This window comes from Poeciliopsis prolifica, unplaced genomic scaffold, assembly GCF_027474105.1.
Source record: "Poeciliopsis prolifica strain line A6 unplaced genomic scaffold, Auburn_PproV2 SCAFFOLD016, whole genome shotgun sequence".
Classification (NCBI taxonomy): Eukaryota; Metazoa; Chordata; class Actinopteri; order Cyprinodontiformes; family Poeciliidae; genus Poeciliopsis; species Poeciliopsis prolifica.
The window spans coordinates 2010638-2027144 of record NW_026562391.1 but is presented as its reverse complement, the minus strand read 5'-3'; the positions used below and the strand labels follow the sequence as shown (position 1 = coordinate 2027144).

Below are 16507 nucleotides of genomic sequence, written 5' to 3'. Positions count from 1 at the left end.
CCCCATGTTCGTGTCACCACTGAGCTAGCTGCTAACACCATTAGCACTCGGAGGACTACCACGTTAGGACATAAAAATATTATGGCTCACCTTACAAATGAATGCGTGTCCTTCGAAGTAACTGTCCAATAAAATATCTGAAAATACAATTTAAACGATCTGATCGATACTAGATAGTGGCGCTGCAAACTCTGGCATTGTTGGTTCTTAATTCTTGATTTATTTGCACTTTTTTTCTCAATGTCACACACATCATCTTGTGAAAATCTTAAATTGTAACTGGCTACTCTGTGGTTAATAATGATTGGTTCAATAATGGCAAATGAATTAGCTTCACGTAAGCAAACTTTCTGTCAGTAATGGATGTTTTCCACATGGAAGATTCTTGCTGATGCATACATCTACATGTAGAAACCTAGAACTCCAATGATCCAGTAAAATGGCACTGACATTATAGAGGGCATCTGTAAATTAAATTTAATGTAATTCAGTGATAATGTCCAGGAGTAAAGATCAAACCATTTTTCTGTGCAAGCTCTTGGGGTTTGGGGCAGTACCTTAAAGGTCCTATAAAAATGGTGTGATTACAGCTGGAGTCAAGGCAATCATGTCCTAAGATATTGAATAGGGAATGCGCTTGTGTGTGTGGGTGTGTGTGTGTGTTGTTGTGGGGTTGGGTGCCTGTTCTGCCTCCGCATTATTGCATTTTGTGGACTGTGAAATGGCAGGTTAATGTGAGCTGGACCCAGCTCATCTGGTCCTATACAGAAATGCACGCATCACACATACATAAACACACATGATCTCTTTGGCTGGCTTGAGACCGACAAGACAAATAAAATTGCTGTACTGCGGTCACACACCTGCTCCTATCTGAGCTTTCTTCCTGCCTGAATGTCCCATTTGACAATGCAACAACTTTTTTAAAAAATAACAAATTTTAAGACTATTCAAGCAGACATCAGATCTTTTTAAACAGACTGTTCATCTAAAAAAAAAAAACAAATTTAAAAAAAACCCACACATTTCATGTTGACCCTTAACTATTAATTTTTGATCCACTCACCCTTGAGTATGAGGTCATCTGTTTCAAAATGTGAAACATTTTCCTACTAGACCAGAACAAAGATGAAGCCGATGTAATAAGAGGGACTCTTGAAGTAGTATTTTTCGACAGACCTCATCGCACATTTTGTCATAGCATAGCGCTGCAAGTGAAAAACTACAGAGAAACATTCCTACCATAATTAAAAATAAATACAGAAATAAATAAATGACTTGTTAAAACATATTTGCAGTACCAAAAAACAGCTTGAAAAATACATTTCTGCCATTAAAATCTAGAAGATTAAAAAGAGTAAATTGATCAATTAATAAGATATATATTGCAGGGCTTTGCCATGTAGACATAGACAAAAAGCCTAGTTTGTTTTTCAAAACCTTTTTCCTGTTCTTTTCGTTCTCACAGCTAAAAGCAAGTTAAAACAAAATTAAAACAAATGCTCAAAACTTTATTAGAATTGTATTAATGTCTAATGTGCAGATTTTGTCTTCATAGTTCAGACTACATTTGGTGTGCATTGCTGTTCTGAAGAACAATGAGATTTCCACTCCATATTGGCAAAATGAACAGGAGACAAACTATTAAAAGATTTGATGCTGGTTGTTTGTGTTTACAGCCTCGCTGTCTTTGAGCAATAAATGCAATTCCATAGCTGACTCCCAGTCTTGTGACTGCTGTTGTCCATGTTGTTGCATGGCTCGCTGCAGGTATTCCTCGATGTCTTTATCACCACACAACTGTGTCACCTGACTTGCCTCTGGGAAAACATCCAGATCGCTGTCCTCAACAGGAAATCCACAATCTCTTGATCCATATCTGCAAAATCAGAATATAATTAATAATAGAATTGTGACAGATATTTTCTCTATTTAGTACAAGTACTTGGAATTGTCTTATTTATTTTTATTTTTTGCTTGTGTCAAAGTGTAATTTTGTTGGCGTTATCCCATGAAAATATATACTTGAATACCGGCAGAAATGTGAAGGGTGTACTTACTTTTGTGATATACCTTACATTAACAGCTATAGGTTATTTGTACATAGATAATAAGTGTCCTGACAACACTTCTGCATTATGATGTAATGTCAAGCATTATTTCTATTTGTGAACATGTCAATTACCTGTGAGGTAAGAGTTTGTTTGGAATCCCCCCGGGACATGATGCAAGTCTGCCTGGCCGGATCCTGTGGTCATTCCAGAGATCTTTGCATTCATCCAGGTCTTTCTGCAGAACTCTGGTGAAGCAGAATCTGAGCAAGCACTGGTGCTCATGGCTTCCGTTGAAGTCTCCAGAGTCTCTTAAATCTCCGAACAAGTCCGTCCAAAACTGAGACCTGAGGATACATTGAATTAGAAATGATTCTGTTCATTTTCATATTAACATGATTAAAAGACTGTCTGTCTTTCTCCTTGTCCATGATATTGAAAGCATGCTACAAACAAGCCTCATCATTCTTCTCGAAAAACCATCAATGCATCCTGAGATGGCCAAGCCGAATGGCTCCAGTTTGTTGTAGCCATCTACATGCCATATGTAATTGGGCCCCATAGAGTGGTACATGGGTCTTATAAACCTCCTGCGAGTTCTCAGAGCGATGCCTTGAGGATTCAGCTGCCTCAGCAGTCTCATTACAACATCACATTTGACACGCAGGTTGTGTTTTTGTTTGAGAACTTGCCACATGGTCCGACAACCAAATAATTACCCTGGTCCTCTCAGCTGGGTCATAATAGCATGCCTCACTTGAGGAAGTGGAGAGTAGTTGCCTCGTCTACGCAGCTCTTCTTCTTTCAAATGAGTCTTTGGTGAACGTATGCTAACCGACACTTCATGGTTGGTCCGGAGCACGTGCAGTATCACCTCGTATGTATGTCCTGATACAAAATACTCTCGAATAGCAGTAGTAAGGTTTAGATCACCGAGAACATTCATGTTCAAAGCCAGAATATCTTTCGGTTCAAAATTAAAACGACCTGTAGTCCAATCAGCGATTTTTCTAGGCCTCCCACTGGGACATACCTCTTCCGTTTTCATTAATGTAGCGCTTTGCACCTCAGGGCCACCGTACCTTTTTTGAGCAGCAGAGCAGCTTCTTTTCCGAACTTTGAGTGCGCAACGCTACAACCAATGCATGTTTGAAGCAATTTCAGAATAAAATGTTGAGACACCACACATTTCATTCTTTACGCCATTTCTTCTGCTCACATCACGTTAGCCTGTCCTTTTTCTTTTACATTCCTTGCTGTCCTTGCTCCGTCTTTATGCCTTGCTCCTGATCAGGTAGACGGCAGTCATTCCAGCAGTTGGTCTAAATATCGTCGAATCACCGAGGGTAATGTGTTCGGTGGAGAGAAGCTGCCCTTCATTGTCGGTGCATTGTTGTGTGCGTGCCTTGTTTCCTGTATAAGCACCAGTGTGTGGGCAGGCGGGAGCGGTGTGAAGTATGCTGATGGTATTGAAAGCAGAAGGACTAGGAAAGAGGTGGAGAGGAGGTCAAGTAGACCACTGTGAAACACGCACACACCCTCTTGCAGACACAAAAGGATTAGCATACTGAAGATGTGTAGAACAGCTTGTATTAGTGCTTTTCCACATATGAGCACACCCACCCACGTCGAAATGTACACCTATGCTGCACTCCCTGCTGACTTAGAGGACAATGTATATTAAGTCGGGCATGAGTAATGACACTGCAAAAAAAGCAGTTTTTAACGCTGGCACCTGGTCATGAGGGCACGTTCACATCCAATGGTTTCCCACCTTTTTTCGTTTCTGACGAAGCAACACGAGCGGAGACCCCAGGCTCATAATGAGCCTACGGATAAAAATAGAAGCTCTGCGTATGCACAAAGCCCAGATGCTTGGCTTCGAGAAAATGCAAATATTGTCATGGGCCCATGCTGTAATGCATGGAGTGTCTCTTTTCTTCTTAAACAGCAGAAAAGACACATGCAGTAAATAAAACTTTCATATATATATTTTGCATTCAGCTGCTCATGCACTCCTAAAGGGGATCTTCAACAAAGCCTGTATGTGTACATACAGGCTTCGCTTTGTAAAGTGGGTCTTGCTGTTCATGTTAAAAGTGAAACTGAACTTGGAACACATGGAGCCATTTTTTGTTAGCATGTGTCAGCGTTTGTAGTGGCATGGTTGTGTTGCATGCCACACAGGGCGCCTGAGGCATTCTGGAAGATTCTTCTGCATCGAATGGAAGTGAACCTCTGAAGAAGACACGGAGCGCGACTTCCTCCTTCACGAATCATTGACAAAAACAGAATAGCATTGTATTTTAGAATTTGTAGAATTTCTCTTTTGTCTTCGGTAAAAGACCGCTTGTCATTTCTACAAACAGCACCAGACACGTACGTTTCTTTTAGATGTAGTTACCCAGAATGCCCTGCGCTTTAGTCCACTTCCAGCTTTCGGAGCGGGTTCTGTTCTGCTTGGCAATTTGCATGTGCATTTGAACCGCACCAGAGTTCACTTGAACTGAACCAATACGCAGGTTTGCACGTTGAGTTTCTAGGCAAATGAACTAGAGTTCAACTAAGTTGTCAAGACTTGGCGCAATGTAACTTTGTACGTGTAGTCAAACAAAACCCAAGCATAAAAGATCCCATTAAATCATTGAATTTTTACAGTATTAATGTTGGTCATCAGATACCATCCCAGAGAGTACTGACAAAATGACACTAAGTACAAGGACAGCTAAAGTAGCTCAGCTCACAGAGACATGAGAGACTTGACTCGGCTATTCATGAAAAAAGATTGAATATACACACAGTGGACCGATGAAAAGGAAATAGGCAGAGTTCTAGAAATTGATCAGTGGCTTCACAATGAATTTATGTATATAAAAAAACAAGCTTACCTTTTACAGCCGGGAAAACAAAATACTGACAGGCTTGCTTTAAACCTCCATTTTACATAATTTCCTCAAAAGTTCTCTTGAGCGGTGCGCTCCTGAACACCTCCAGGACTCATTTTTCACTCTGTGGCATATTTACAAGTCGCTGCTCATCATACTGTAATAAAATTACAGTTCTTTCCTCTGCCCCAGATTTGCATGTGTGGGAGTGAGGGACTGGAGGAAATTGTGTCCAGGAGAGGAAAGAAACTATAACCAAGTTTCTCAAGCACATAATGATGCACCTGCCCATTTAAAACCAGATGAGTACATCAAGCCATGCATGAGTCTCAAACACACTTAAGACATATGCACGCTCTCGCATGCTAATTTCATTTTCCACACCGATTCTTTCTTTACCTCTGCATCAATGCACTTCTCATTGGTTAATTACAAAAGCGTGTCTCTCTGTTGAACAGAGTTCATCATTCACAACGTTTGTGTTTATTTATTTTTCAGGTAGCATTTAATTACCTGCACTGTCATTGATGGGATTGTTTGATGAGCGAGTCATTTCAAATAATACTACAAATGACTTTTAGATTCTTTGTTCTTAAGATGACCAGACATTGATTCATAGATGATAAGGTTTACAGGGGCGTAACACATTAAGGTACTGTCTTTGCATCAGCCGTAACAAAGTAGAAAATTATTTATTACCATCAAACAACCTTAACATAGAAAATCTTTTAGGTTTGACTTTAAAATAAAGACAGCGTTTAAACGTTTTTATTAAACATTATCTGGCTGGGTCTGCTTCTGTTAACACTGCTTGGTCTGTCTGATTTGTGGTTTTTGTTCTGCTCTGGCTCCTTGTGCTTCCTTTCACTTGTGCAAGTGTGTCCATCATTTTGTTTCATTAAACGTTCTTCATTTACTCGACGTCGCTGCCTTTCTGCTTTTGCGTCCGTCAAAACGTAAATCATGACAAACGCTACATTTTGTCAAACGCCATCGTCAAATCACGCAAAACAAATATGTTAATCAGTATCCCACTTACAACTAATCAAAGTAACTCTGAACAGGTGCGTGGTAAGCCTTGATTTAAAGGAACTCTGTGTTTTAGGATATTTGCATCTTTCCTGAAGTTTGTCCTAGATTTCTGGTGCTTGGACGTGGAATGTTGCTTTGGCTAAAACCCCTGGCTGATTTTTTTTTTTCCTGTCTGTAAGTAGGTCATTCTAAATGTTGGTCATGAAGGTGCTGTGTAACAAGACTGCACATTTGCACCTACACGCAAACATGAGTTTGTACAGAAGTAAACACACACAAGATAATTACATGACAAAGTTAGTAGCTCACCATCCTGCTTCCTGACAAACCGCAGAGCCAATCTTTCACACACAGATGTCTGTTAACTCTCGATGCTCTGCTTGTCATCAGTTTATTCAAGGCTGTAATACACATTTATGTAACAGCAAGCCAGTTCTTGGAGAAGTGTAAACGATTCAAGACATGTAGCTGGAAAAAAGAAACAAAAGATAAAGCACTGGGAGTCATCCGACTGTATTGTTGTGTCCACTAAGGCTCCATAATCTCTACAGGAACGAGTTGATTTCACTGCCCAGGATCAGAGAACATCCAGGTGGCAGAATAATTGCAAAGTATCACACTAGTCTGTGTAATACAAAAATACAAATGGCAAAACTCTGATGCTTTACGTTTCTGAGATTGTTCAAAGTTAAACTAGAAACTAGAAAGTCACCACCAAGGGAGTGAGTTATAGCATTCATGGCTCATCCATTCACACGCAGACGTTTGCTCATATTGCAGTTCATACACAACATAGGGGAGACAATAACACAATAACTAGGATAAACTCACGCAGCAGGGCACATTCCTATTTTCTTTCTGATTGTCTTTGAAATGACTCTGTCTCTCTCCTTAAATCTTATGGTGGATGAATTATGATTATGGGTCTAACAAATCATCCCTTTTATAACATGACAGTTCAGTGCACTTACTCCAATATGCACAACAGTAGTGCCTCGCAAACCCCCCATTCACATATGCATATATTATTTTTGGAAACCATAAAAGCCTATTTATACAATCAGTTAAAATCTTTGCAAATGCAATACGGGTTTATGCTAGTAAACCCGTATCAGTTATTAATCAGGATTGCTGATTAATAACTGAAGTGATACAGCATCATAGGGGATTGCATTGCTTATTGCAAGCAGGATAGTCAGGCAGAGCTTGACAAAAACAGTGGAGCAAGTTTTTCAGAGGTTTGTTTATCTAAAACTATTTCTATTTAAAAAAATATTTATCCAAATTTTTTTCTTTTTGTTTCGTCTTTTATCGCTTAAAATGAATCCATAAACTATCACTACTGCTTCTAGATCGTCATCTGTGTTTGATTATTGTAAATTCACGTAGGGTATGTTGGGGGTTTTTCTTCAGGAATCAAGATGTTCTTGAGTGGAATCGGTTCTTGTGGTGTGTTGCTTCTGCCATGCGGCCGGACACACGAACCGACCGAACCTGTTGGACTTTTATCACCTCTGTATACACAGAGGTTTGGAAAATGCCGCGTGAACCAGACCTAAAACTCACAAGCTCCACTCATCTCGTCTCGACCACTGCCCTAACGCTCGCTGACTGGTCGCTATGGTAATGTTTATGTATCCCTTCAAAATAAGATACAGATTTAATTATTTCTTGTGCGGCCCGGTACCAATTTCTCCACGGACCGATACCGGGCCACGGCCCGGGGGTTGGGGACCACTGCTCTCTACGTGTTAACATTATGATGTGATATAATGATATAAACTGGCTTCTCTTTTGCTCCACACGCTGCGTTCCCTTTCCAGAATCCCTATTTTTTTGACATGATGGTGACTGTGTCTCATCTATTTTTTTCTGTCTCTCTGTCAGTCACGGTCCATGTTGCCTGCTCCCTTCACTGCGGCGCGTCCTGTTATCTATTTTCAACAGTTCCGACTCCCATACAGTGGGGCTCGGTTTCCACCTGCTTAATCACCCTCTGCCAGTTTGCTCTGAATAATTAGCTGCGCACACATAACATGTGCAAAGTTGTTCATGCACAAAGCTTTAGTTTTGAAGCCTTCAGTGTGACTCCTGACCACTGTTACCCTCTGAGCAGCTCATTTGAAGTACAGCAGGCAAGTGAAAGCGATAGCACAACACTGGGGACTGCTGCCACCGACACGCCATGCTGCCCAAGCAAAAATAGTAGGACTGCAAAACTAAAAACAAAGAGAGATAAAAAGCAAAAAAAAGATTGAAAGAAGAATCCCAGTAAGCGCTGTTTGATGGAAATTGATGCATTTCTCTGAGACGGCGATCAAGTCGAAATAAACGAGGCTTATGTGGTAAATCGGCGGATATGTTCATGTACAAACCTGCTCGGCAGAATACAGCATGAAAACATAGCAAATAAAACCGGCACCTGCCTAAACTGTCACTGAAACGACGCTAACTGGCTGGTCGTCAAGGTGGAAAATTGAATCTGTACAAAACAGCGTTGCAAGTTTGGCACTATTGGACAGAGATTTAAAATTCATTAAGCTTCCAAGCTTATTATCCGTTTTGCCTCGGCCTGGACATCCACTGCAAAACGCTGTGCAAGATGCCGTGGGATGTTTAAGGACATTTTGCGTCTATCATTTATGTAAAATATATACTAAAAAAAAATGTCTGGAGGAGTTAGGCTGTATTTCATGTCTCAATGGGTTTGATTTACTTTTAAGTTTATTGTGCATTTAACATAGCTGAGAAATTTGAAACCCGACGTCAATATGACGTAATGATTTTTGTCCTCGCAGTATTATGAATTATGTTTGTCCTGAAGTTTTTGTTTTTACCTAACACTGCCCTAAACCGATAGAAGTTAACTAAACACTTTGTTTTAATCCGTCACCGGTAATTACACCAGGTGGTGCTGAAACCGCGGTAGCCATAGTGATGATTTTGCTCGATTACTTGCAGCACTTTGTGGTGCCGGAGACATTCATTCGATTAGAGCTGTGAAAAAAAAAACACTTGCCTCCTTACAGATTTCTCGCTCCCACCTTTATGACACAAGTACTTTTCTCAGATCTCAAAATAATTTTAATACTAGAGGAAGGTCATCTTGAAACATTGTTTTTAAAAGCTGAAGGATGTAACTTTCATTAAATATGTAATATATGACATATAAAACATACTGTCATACGTGACAGTATGAGACAGATCATCTGTGCTCATTCCGAGCTACTGTTGCTGTTTGAAGAAATGCTCCCCTCCTGACCAGAAACAACCAATCAGAGCCAGGAGGAGGGTCTTAGCGATGTCAATCAAACTCATCTACACGCTGCTAAATGTCTTAATGGTGGAGAAACAACCGACTGATACAGGAAAACCGTTTATCCGCTAAACTAACTACCCTGAACGTTCACGACAGGCTCACGACAGGCTCTGCTATCAAGCCCGAGGTTGTGATTGACAGCGCTTAGACCCTCGTCCTGGCTCTGATTTGTTGCTTCTAGTTAGCAATGGAGGCACTTGGTGGCCGAAAAATAATGGAAAAAAATTCAAGAGCTGTTGGAAAAAAGACCATCCAAGCTTTTCAACTGTCTCGCTCCATTCCCGGTCGTTTTCCAAACCAAGCTTCCTCCGACTGCTGTCAGCTCCGACTGCTGTGCAGGTAAAGCACAAACGTCTCCACACGGCTTCACTTCAAAACCAAACTTTTCTTTCCAGCCTTTAATAATTCCACAGTATCGTTAAAAACAATTTATGTTCACCTCGAGCAAGAGAAGAGTATGGCGAAAACAAAGCAAACTGACAAAACCACAAAGGGATCGGGCGGACGAGAAGAAGCTTAGATCAAAGAAAGATGAAAGTGAAAAAAAAAAAAACCTTGAGAGAACACGGCGCAGCTTGTGCTCACCTGCCACAACATCTGGGCTCTGTCAACGGGTGTTTGACTTGTATTTTGCGCAAACATGCACAGACACGCTCACATCCACTGTTTTCAAGTCAGAGTTGGGGAATATGTGACCCACTTCAGAATTGTACCTTCTACATCACCAAGCACATCCGTCCTATCCCTCTTCCCGACTCTCTAAATTAACTGGCTCTGACTCCCAGGTCTTCCTTCCTTTTGCCGTTTCCATCGAGAATTCTCCAAGCAGGGGTTTCTTTTGCTATTTTTCGCTCCAGGCTTTCATCTCTGAGTTTGTTCTTTAATAGACTCACGTATCTCTGTTCTCATCAAGAGGTCGTCAGAAAACCTGTTGTGTCGTTTTTATTGTCTGTTTGGCGTGTCAGCGATTTTCAGACCTGTTTAGCTTTTTCCAACCTTCCAAATACAAACTTCATAAAGTCAGTCAGCACTTTGCAGAACTGAGTTTCACTTTCGTTGCAGGCGCAACACGTCTGGGCCGAATCTCTACCAGTATTGCAGTATTTCCACATCCGCTTGTACTTTACCGGGGTCTTTTCTTCTCTTATGCTGCTTCGCTACATATTTTCTTCCATCATGCTACTTTTCATCTATTTCTGCCTTCAATCTTTCAACCTGTCCTTTTTCATATTTCCCAAACTTTCATTCTCTTCTCCCTGTTGAGCATTTCTTTTTTCTTTTCTTTTTTCCAGTAACCATTTGCTCTTTCGATATTTCCCAGGTTTCCCTCCTCTTCTTTCATCTTCGTAGCCGTCCACACTGCCTACTCTTTAGGAGAATTTATTTCTTCCCTTTTTTTCCCCTCAACTGGGAATGGCGAAGTAATTCACCAAACTACTTCTATGCACGCTCTTTGTATGCTCAAAACACACCAAGTCTACTCTTTATTCTGCTCCCTCTACACTTGTTGCCATATTGTTTTGTTCTCACTTGGGTCTCCAGGGTGTGCTTCAGCTTAACCAAATATCTGCTCCTCATCAATGCCTCCAAGCGCGACGCAACTTTAACATCCGCTGCCTTTAAATTCACTTTGCATCCCATCACATTTATCTTTCTACCATTTTCTTTCTCAGATAAAAATACCCGGATCCCTCTTCACACATCTATAAGTGAAATTTTCAATTCTTCCACGGAAAATAACTTTTATTCCCTCCTCACTTCTATTTTTAGGCTTCTATCAGTATTAAGAGGATCGCCGTAATGGGGGTGACATTATCCTTGGGCCCGATTTTTATTGGCAACTTCAACTAAAAATCAATTTAAAGTAAGCAAACTGCATTCCCCCCTCCTCCAGGTTAATGTGTTGAGAACGTCATAGAACAAAACAAAATCATTTAACAATGCTGCCATCTGCTGGGATTGTAAAATCACACCATCAGTCTTTCATGCATCCTTTCCTGCCTGCCTCACAAAGGACGTCTGTTTTCTTCAGCTTTTCCCTCAGTCGCTTCGGCGCATTTACTCAGAACAGGACTGAAATTTTCAAAACTGCAAGTTCACGCCTCGAGTCACTGTGTGCAGTTTCTCACTCCTCTTACACTTGGTTTGGTTACGGACGGTGGCGATGAACTTTCCTTCGCAATGTCACACTTGGGTTTGTCAGTTTACACCTGCAAGTCGCAGATGCATTGATGTGTCACCTTTCTTCAGATAAAACTCATTTCCTTTACGAGAAGGTTGCAAATGTGTGACATGTCTCTTAGGTTGTGTGAGTGGATGTCTGGAAAGGTGGACAAAACTTCACTTTGTAGATGCAACCCTTGGTAAATCTACCCAGCTCTTATGGTCGATTTCGCTTTCTAAATCGGCTTAAATGTTAACCCGAGTTTTAACTATCAAAGCTACTGAGTTAATATTCTGAATCTGCTGATTTAGCACATGCTGTAGTTTTGTAACACTACCCAGTAATTTTATAGTCTCCCTAGAGATGCTGTTAAATTTTCTTTCATTTCTCCATATTTCTAAGGACACACTTCCTGCTTGTTTCGACCACATGAATGTGATTGGACGTGCTTCTCAAAGAAATGTACATTTTATTTCTACTTGCCCATGACAGTAGCTTGAACAGTTTGGTTTAGAGACGCGCTAAAATATTATTACTTATTCCAAACTTATCCTGTTGTTGCTAACACCAACAATGCTTTTTTTTTTAACTTCAGTTAGTGTGAGACAACTGGAAGAAAAGCTGAGAGACAGAGAGAGAGAGAGAGAGAGAGAGAGAGAGAAAGGGAGAAAGGAAATGATGTTCCAGGTGGTTATAACCCTTAGTCATCTCAAAGACCTCTGATTGTTGAATGAGGCAAATTACATTTTGTTTGTTGGGTTTTCTTTTTTACATACACTAACATAATTCAGTTTTTACATGTCAGAACTTATTCTTTCAGGACTGCAGTCATGAAGACCAACATGTTGGTTTTTGGTTCTCTGTATTTGCTGCTTGCTTGGATGTTTCCTTTATTTGCCCATAAGGTAAGCAGAGCTTCTGTTCTCACTTGGCTCTCCAGGGTGTGCAGGGTGTTCTAGTGTAAAGTATTATTTATTTCAGAGTCTCAATCTAGATATCAAGAAGTCAATATATGCACTTCTCATTGATGCTGTAATCACTGAAAAATGTCAAAACAAATGATCACAAACAGCCAAGAATCAGTCAGAACCAAACTGTTGGGAGTTAATGGCTGATATTGAACAAAAAAAACTTTGACACAATATTTTAGAATTTTCACTGCATTATAGATTAAAATATATATATATATTTTTTTATATCTGTCAAAAATATTTTGACAGATATATTGTGGGGGTAAAGAGCCCCAACAAACACAAATACTAAAATTACTCCGATAGGCTGCTTGTGCGCACCACTTACATAATATAGCGTAATTGAACCATTAAATAAAACATAACGGTAGCTTTTGATTTTTTAACGTACATTAATAAGTACTGATGCTGAATCAGGAGAAGGAAGAGTCCAAAGTGTAAAAGAAGCTGTCCATACCATGCTGTAAATTTTTAGGGTTTGCGATTATTTTATTTTTTTTATTTCTGCAAGAAATTACAGTTCTTGCGGAAATAAAGAACTGCATTTCCACAAGAAAATATCGGCCATCTTTACAAATGCCCAGTAATGAGGGGCATTTGTTGCATCAGTTAGTGAACTGATGTAACAAATGCTTTCCTGAAAAGCATTTGTTACGGTTCCTGAAACCATAAAATCCTATCATACCTTGGCATTTTGTTTTTGCCTTCAACCAACACTAAAACAGTAATTTAAAAATAATCAAACAATACATTTGTCAGATTATCAATAGTTTTTCATTTGAAAGTAGCACATATAATAGACACATATTTAGGTGTATTTTATAAAAGAGCTTCCAATGCAATCAATGGTATATATAGAATATGCATCAATAGGCATCAATGGTATGAAAACTTTCCTTGAGGCAGATTCACAACAAAATACCACAAAGGTGTTATAATATAATTAAAAGTACACTAAATTTATCTATTTTGTTTTATGAAGACTTGGTCTTGATATAGGAGATGATTACACTGGTGTGTTTATTTTCCCATCTGAGTTAATATTCTGAAAAACGTGTAAGCAAATACAATAGATTCCTTTGGATTAACATTTTTTTCTCTCTTTCCTTGTAGATCTCTGGAACCTTCATTACACAAGATGATCGGTCCATCCCCCTGGACATGGTCGACAGTTCAGTTGACGACATGTACTCTACCTGCGCTACAAAGATGGAAGCAAAGGTCAAAGGCACGTACTTCAAAAAGGAAATGAGGGACGTCTTCAAAAATGTGTGGATATCATCAGAAAAGTGTGCAAAGAAGAAAATCAAAGAAAGAGAGAGAGGAGATGGGGCTTTAACAAAAGATCACCTGCAAGCAATTTGTGCGTACACAGCTGGAGGACCAGAAAACCTCTATAAGACATTCAACGACGCAGTCCGGACCAACAGAGCACAGTACAGTTCAACCTTTCCATTCCATTCTTTACATTTCTGGCTGACCAGAGCGATACAGGTCCTCAAAACCAGAGACGGTAAATGTCGCACAACTTTCCGCAGAACTAAATCCCAATTCACTGGCGTTGTCAGCAAAGTGATTCGGTTTGGCACTTTTACCTCGACCTCCAACTTACCAACTCTGACCAGCTTTGGTACGACGACATGCTTTGAAATTAGAACCTGCCACGGGGCGTATTTGAAAAAATACCCAAAGCTCGGAGACAAAGAGCAAGAGGTGCTCATTCCACCTTATGAGACGTTCAAAATAATCAGCAAAGATAAACCCATACAGCAACTTTCCGACTGCAAGACTGTTTACATTCTGAATAGCACTGGTGTCCAAAGCAATCTTGACTGCCAACTTATAGAATAAATACTTTGGTAATTGTTTTTTTTTTCTCTCTCTCTCTCATTCTCTTTTAAACCCGTAATTATGTAACTATGTATTTTAATCTAAATTTACACTTCTGGCATTTTAAAACAATGTCATTCACAAAAAAGAGAAGGACTTAGAGATGTTTTCTTGATGCTGTGTATTTTTTTTTGTTTTGTTTGTGAATACACAGCACAATGACCCCTAAAGGAAAATCAGGTCTGGTTTAAAGTTGTGGGGAAGATTAAGGAAGGGTTATTAAGCTTTAAAACAACATCTCTGCAGCCGTTGAACACGTCAAAAGCGCTTTTTAATCCATCATCTGGAAAAAGAAAGAGTTGTTGTTTTTTTTAATGCATGGGAATATATTTTTCAGAGGACAAATGTTTTTGACATGTTTTACCAATAGTATTGCATTTGTAAAGTCTGTAAAATAATGAATACTTGAAAAATGTTTAAGAATCATTCATGTTTTATTGCATTCTGTAAGTTGAATAAATTGCCGGGTTTCACATTTTTGTACAGGTTTCCGCTTCAATGAGTAAGGTGAAAATAAAAGTTAGTTTTTTCCTGAAAAGTGTGTTCAACTCCTTTCACCCCTAAATAAAATAAAGTCTAACAGCCAAAGAGAAAAAAGAAGATGGGCAAGAACGTGGGAGCTGTACCGAAACGTTAATCCATCCAAGAATAATGGGTAAAAATCTAATTGGTGTCTAGATTTGAAAAGCTGGTAGAAGAAGTTTTTTTATCACAAAATTCTATAAAAAGAAATTCATAATGAAATTAATACCTTTGTGACAAAATATTAACATTACTTTTACATCCAATGCCTTTTTTTCTTTAAAAGCCACATATTGCGCAAACCCCAATTTTTTGAAACTCCCCTGCACCATCACCCACTCATTGCTGTCACACACAAATAAAAAGTTTCCATTGTGGCTACTTTTTACAAAACATCGTGCATGCACCAACATCCTTTTGAAATGACATGGTTTCTCACAGGAAGTTGTGTTTTCACACCATCTTTAACAAACCAAAACAATAAGACCCGTTAAACTCGACAGCTCTGACACAGCGTTTCATTCCTCATCCTAATGTCTCATTGTTGGCGTCGTTTTTATTAGACTTCTATATTGTGAAGCCTGTTCCGATATGTTAAGGAGTGCATTGCACAAGACGCAAAATAGGAAAGGAACCTTAACCTTACACAAACAGACATAAACATGCAGTGAATAAATCAATTTGTTTGCACCAAAGACTTAAGAATAAACATGTTTCCACAGAGGCTCTTTATATGTGTATGTATTTGGAAATTTAAAATGACATTTGTGATAGACAAGCAAATATTGCAGAGGGAACCCAAAACTTCTTGTAAGGTACAGCAGAAGAAAATGTCCTCCCTACGTCCCCTAGGGGGCGCCAGATAATTCTGTACATAATTTAAAAGCTACTCCCAGGTGAAAACCAAACAATTAACAGAAATATTGTAACACCTAGCTCAGTGATATTGAGTGTTACTTTCAGGAGGTGCCCTCTGGGTGAGTCATGTGATCTGTGAGGGCTTCCTGGTGTGTGTGGGCTCTGTGTTGGCTGGACATTAAATCCATGTCATTCCTTAGACAGTGCTGCCATCTGCTGGAATTTTAAAGAAACTTCACAACTTTATGCTAATAAACATGAGAACATTTCTCTAAATCTTTGACGATCATAAAAAAGTACAATCTTTTTTTTTTTCACTCAAAGTGACATTTATATACTACGCAGATTTATTAAATGTTGAGGGGAATGTTTCAAGTCTGTATTTTTTGTAGTATTAGTTATGGATAGGTAATAGAAACCCAGAATTCAGTATTTTGGAAAGTTATTGTATTGTGGGAAAAGCAAAGTACTTAAAACACACAGTGTGACATCGTAAATGGTTCATTAACTCAAAAAACCATTCATTCTCATATCGATTGCTAGAAACAGAGATCTATTTAGGAAATTAAAAATCATATAAATTAATTTTTCCACCAGAACTTTATTTTCCTTTGATTTTGAGTGATCAAATATTCACATCCAGGCATCTTTTTAACAGGTGTAGTTACTGCTATTGCCACTAGAATAATAGTTCTAGAATAGAAAATATATTGGGGTGATTTGCAATTTTAACAACCTTATTTGAGTGCTTTAAAAATAACTGCAACAACAGCTTGGGAGCATTTTAGCTATTTAAAACTAAAAACTAATCAATA

At 39.2% G+C, this 16507-nt stretch overlaps 1 protein-coding gene across 2 annotated transcripts in view; it reads left to right on the top strand.

The window, feature by feature from the left end:
• LOC129366989 (erythroblast NAD(P)(+)--arginine ADP-ribosyltransferase-like) overlaps positions 1-14868 on the top strand; it is a 40451-nt gene extending 25583 nt beyond the window's left edge. Inside the window, exons 3-4 of one of the 2 annotated variants that reach the window (XM_055041159.1) lie at positions 12272-12356; positions 13536-14868. In XM_055041159.1, the coding sequence (XP_054897134.1) occupies positions 12272-12356; positions 13536-14273 (823 nt within the window). In that variant the 3' untranslated portion in view covers positions 14274-14868. The remainder of the gene's footprint in view (positions 1-12271; positions 12357-13535) is intronic. The other variant, XM_055041160.1, reaches the window with a different exon arrangement.
• The last annotated feature ends 1639 nt before the right edge of the window (positions 14869-16507 follow it).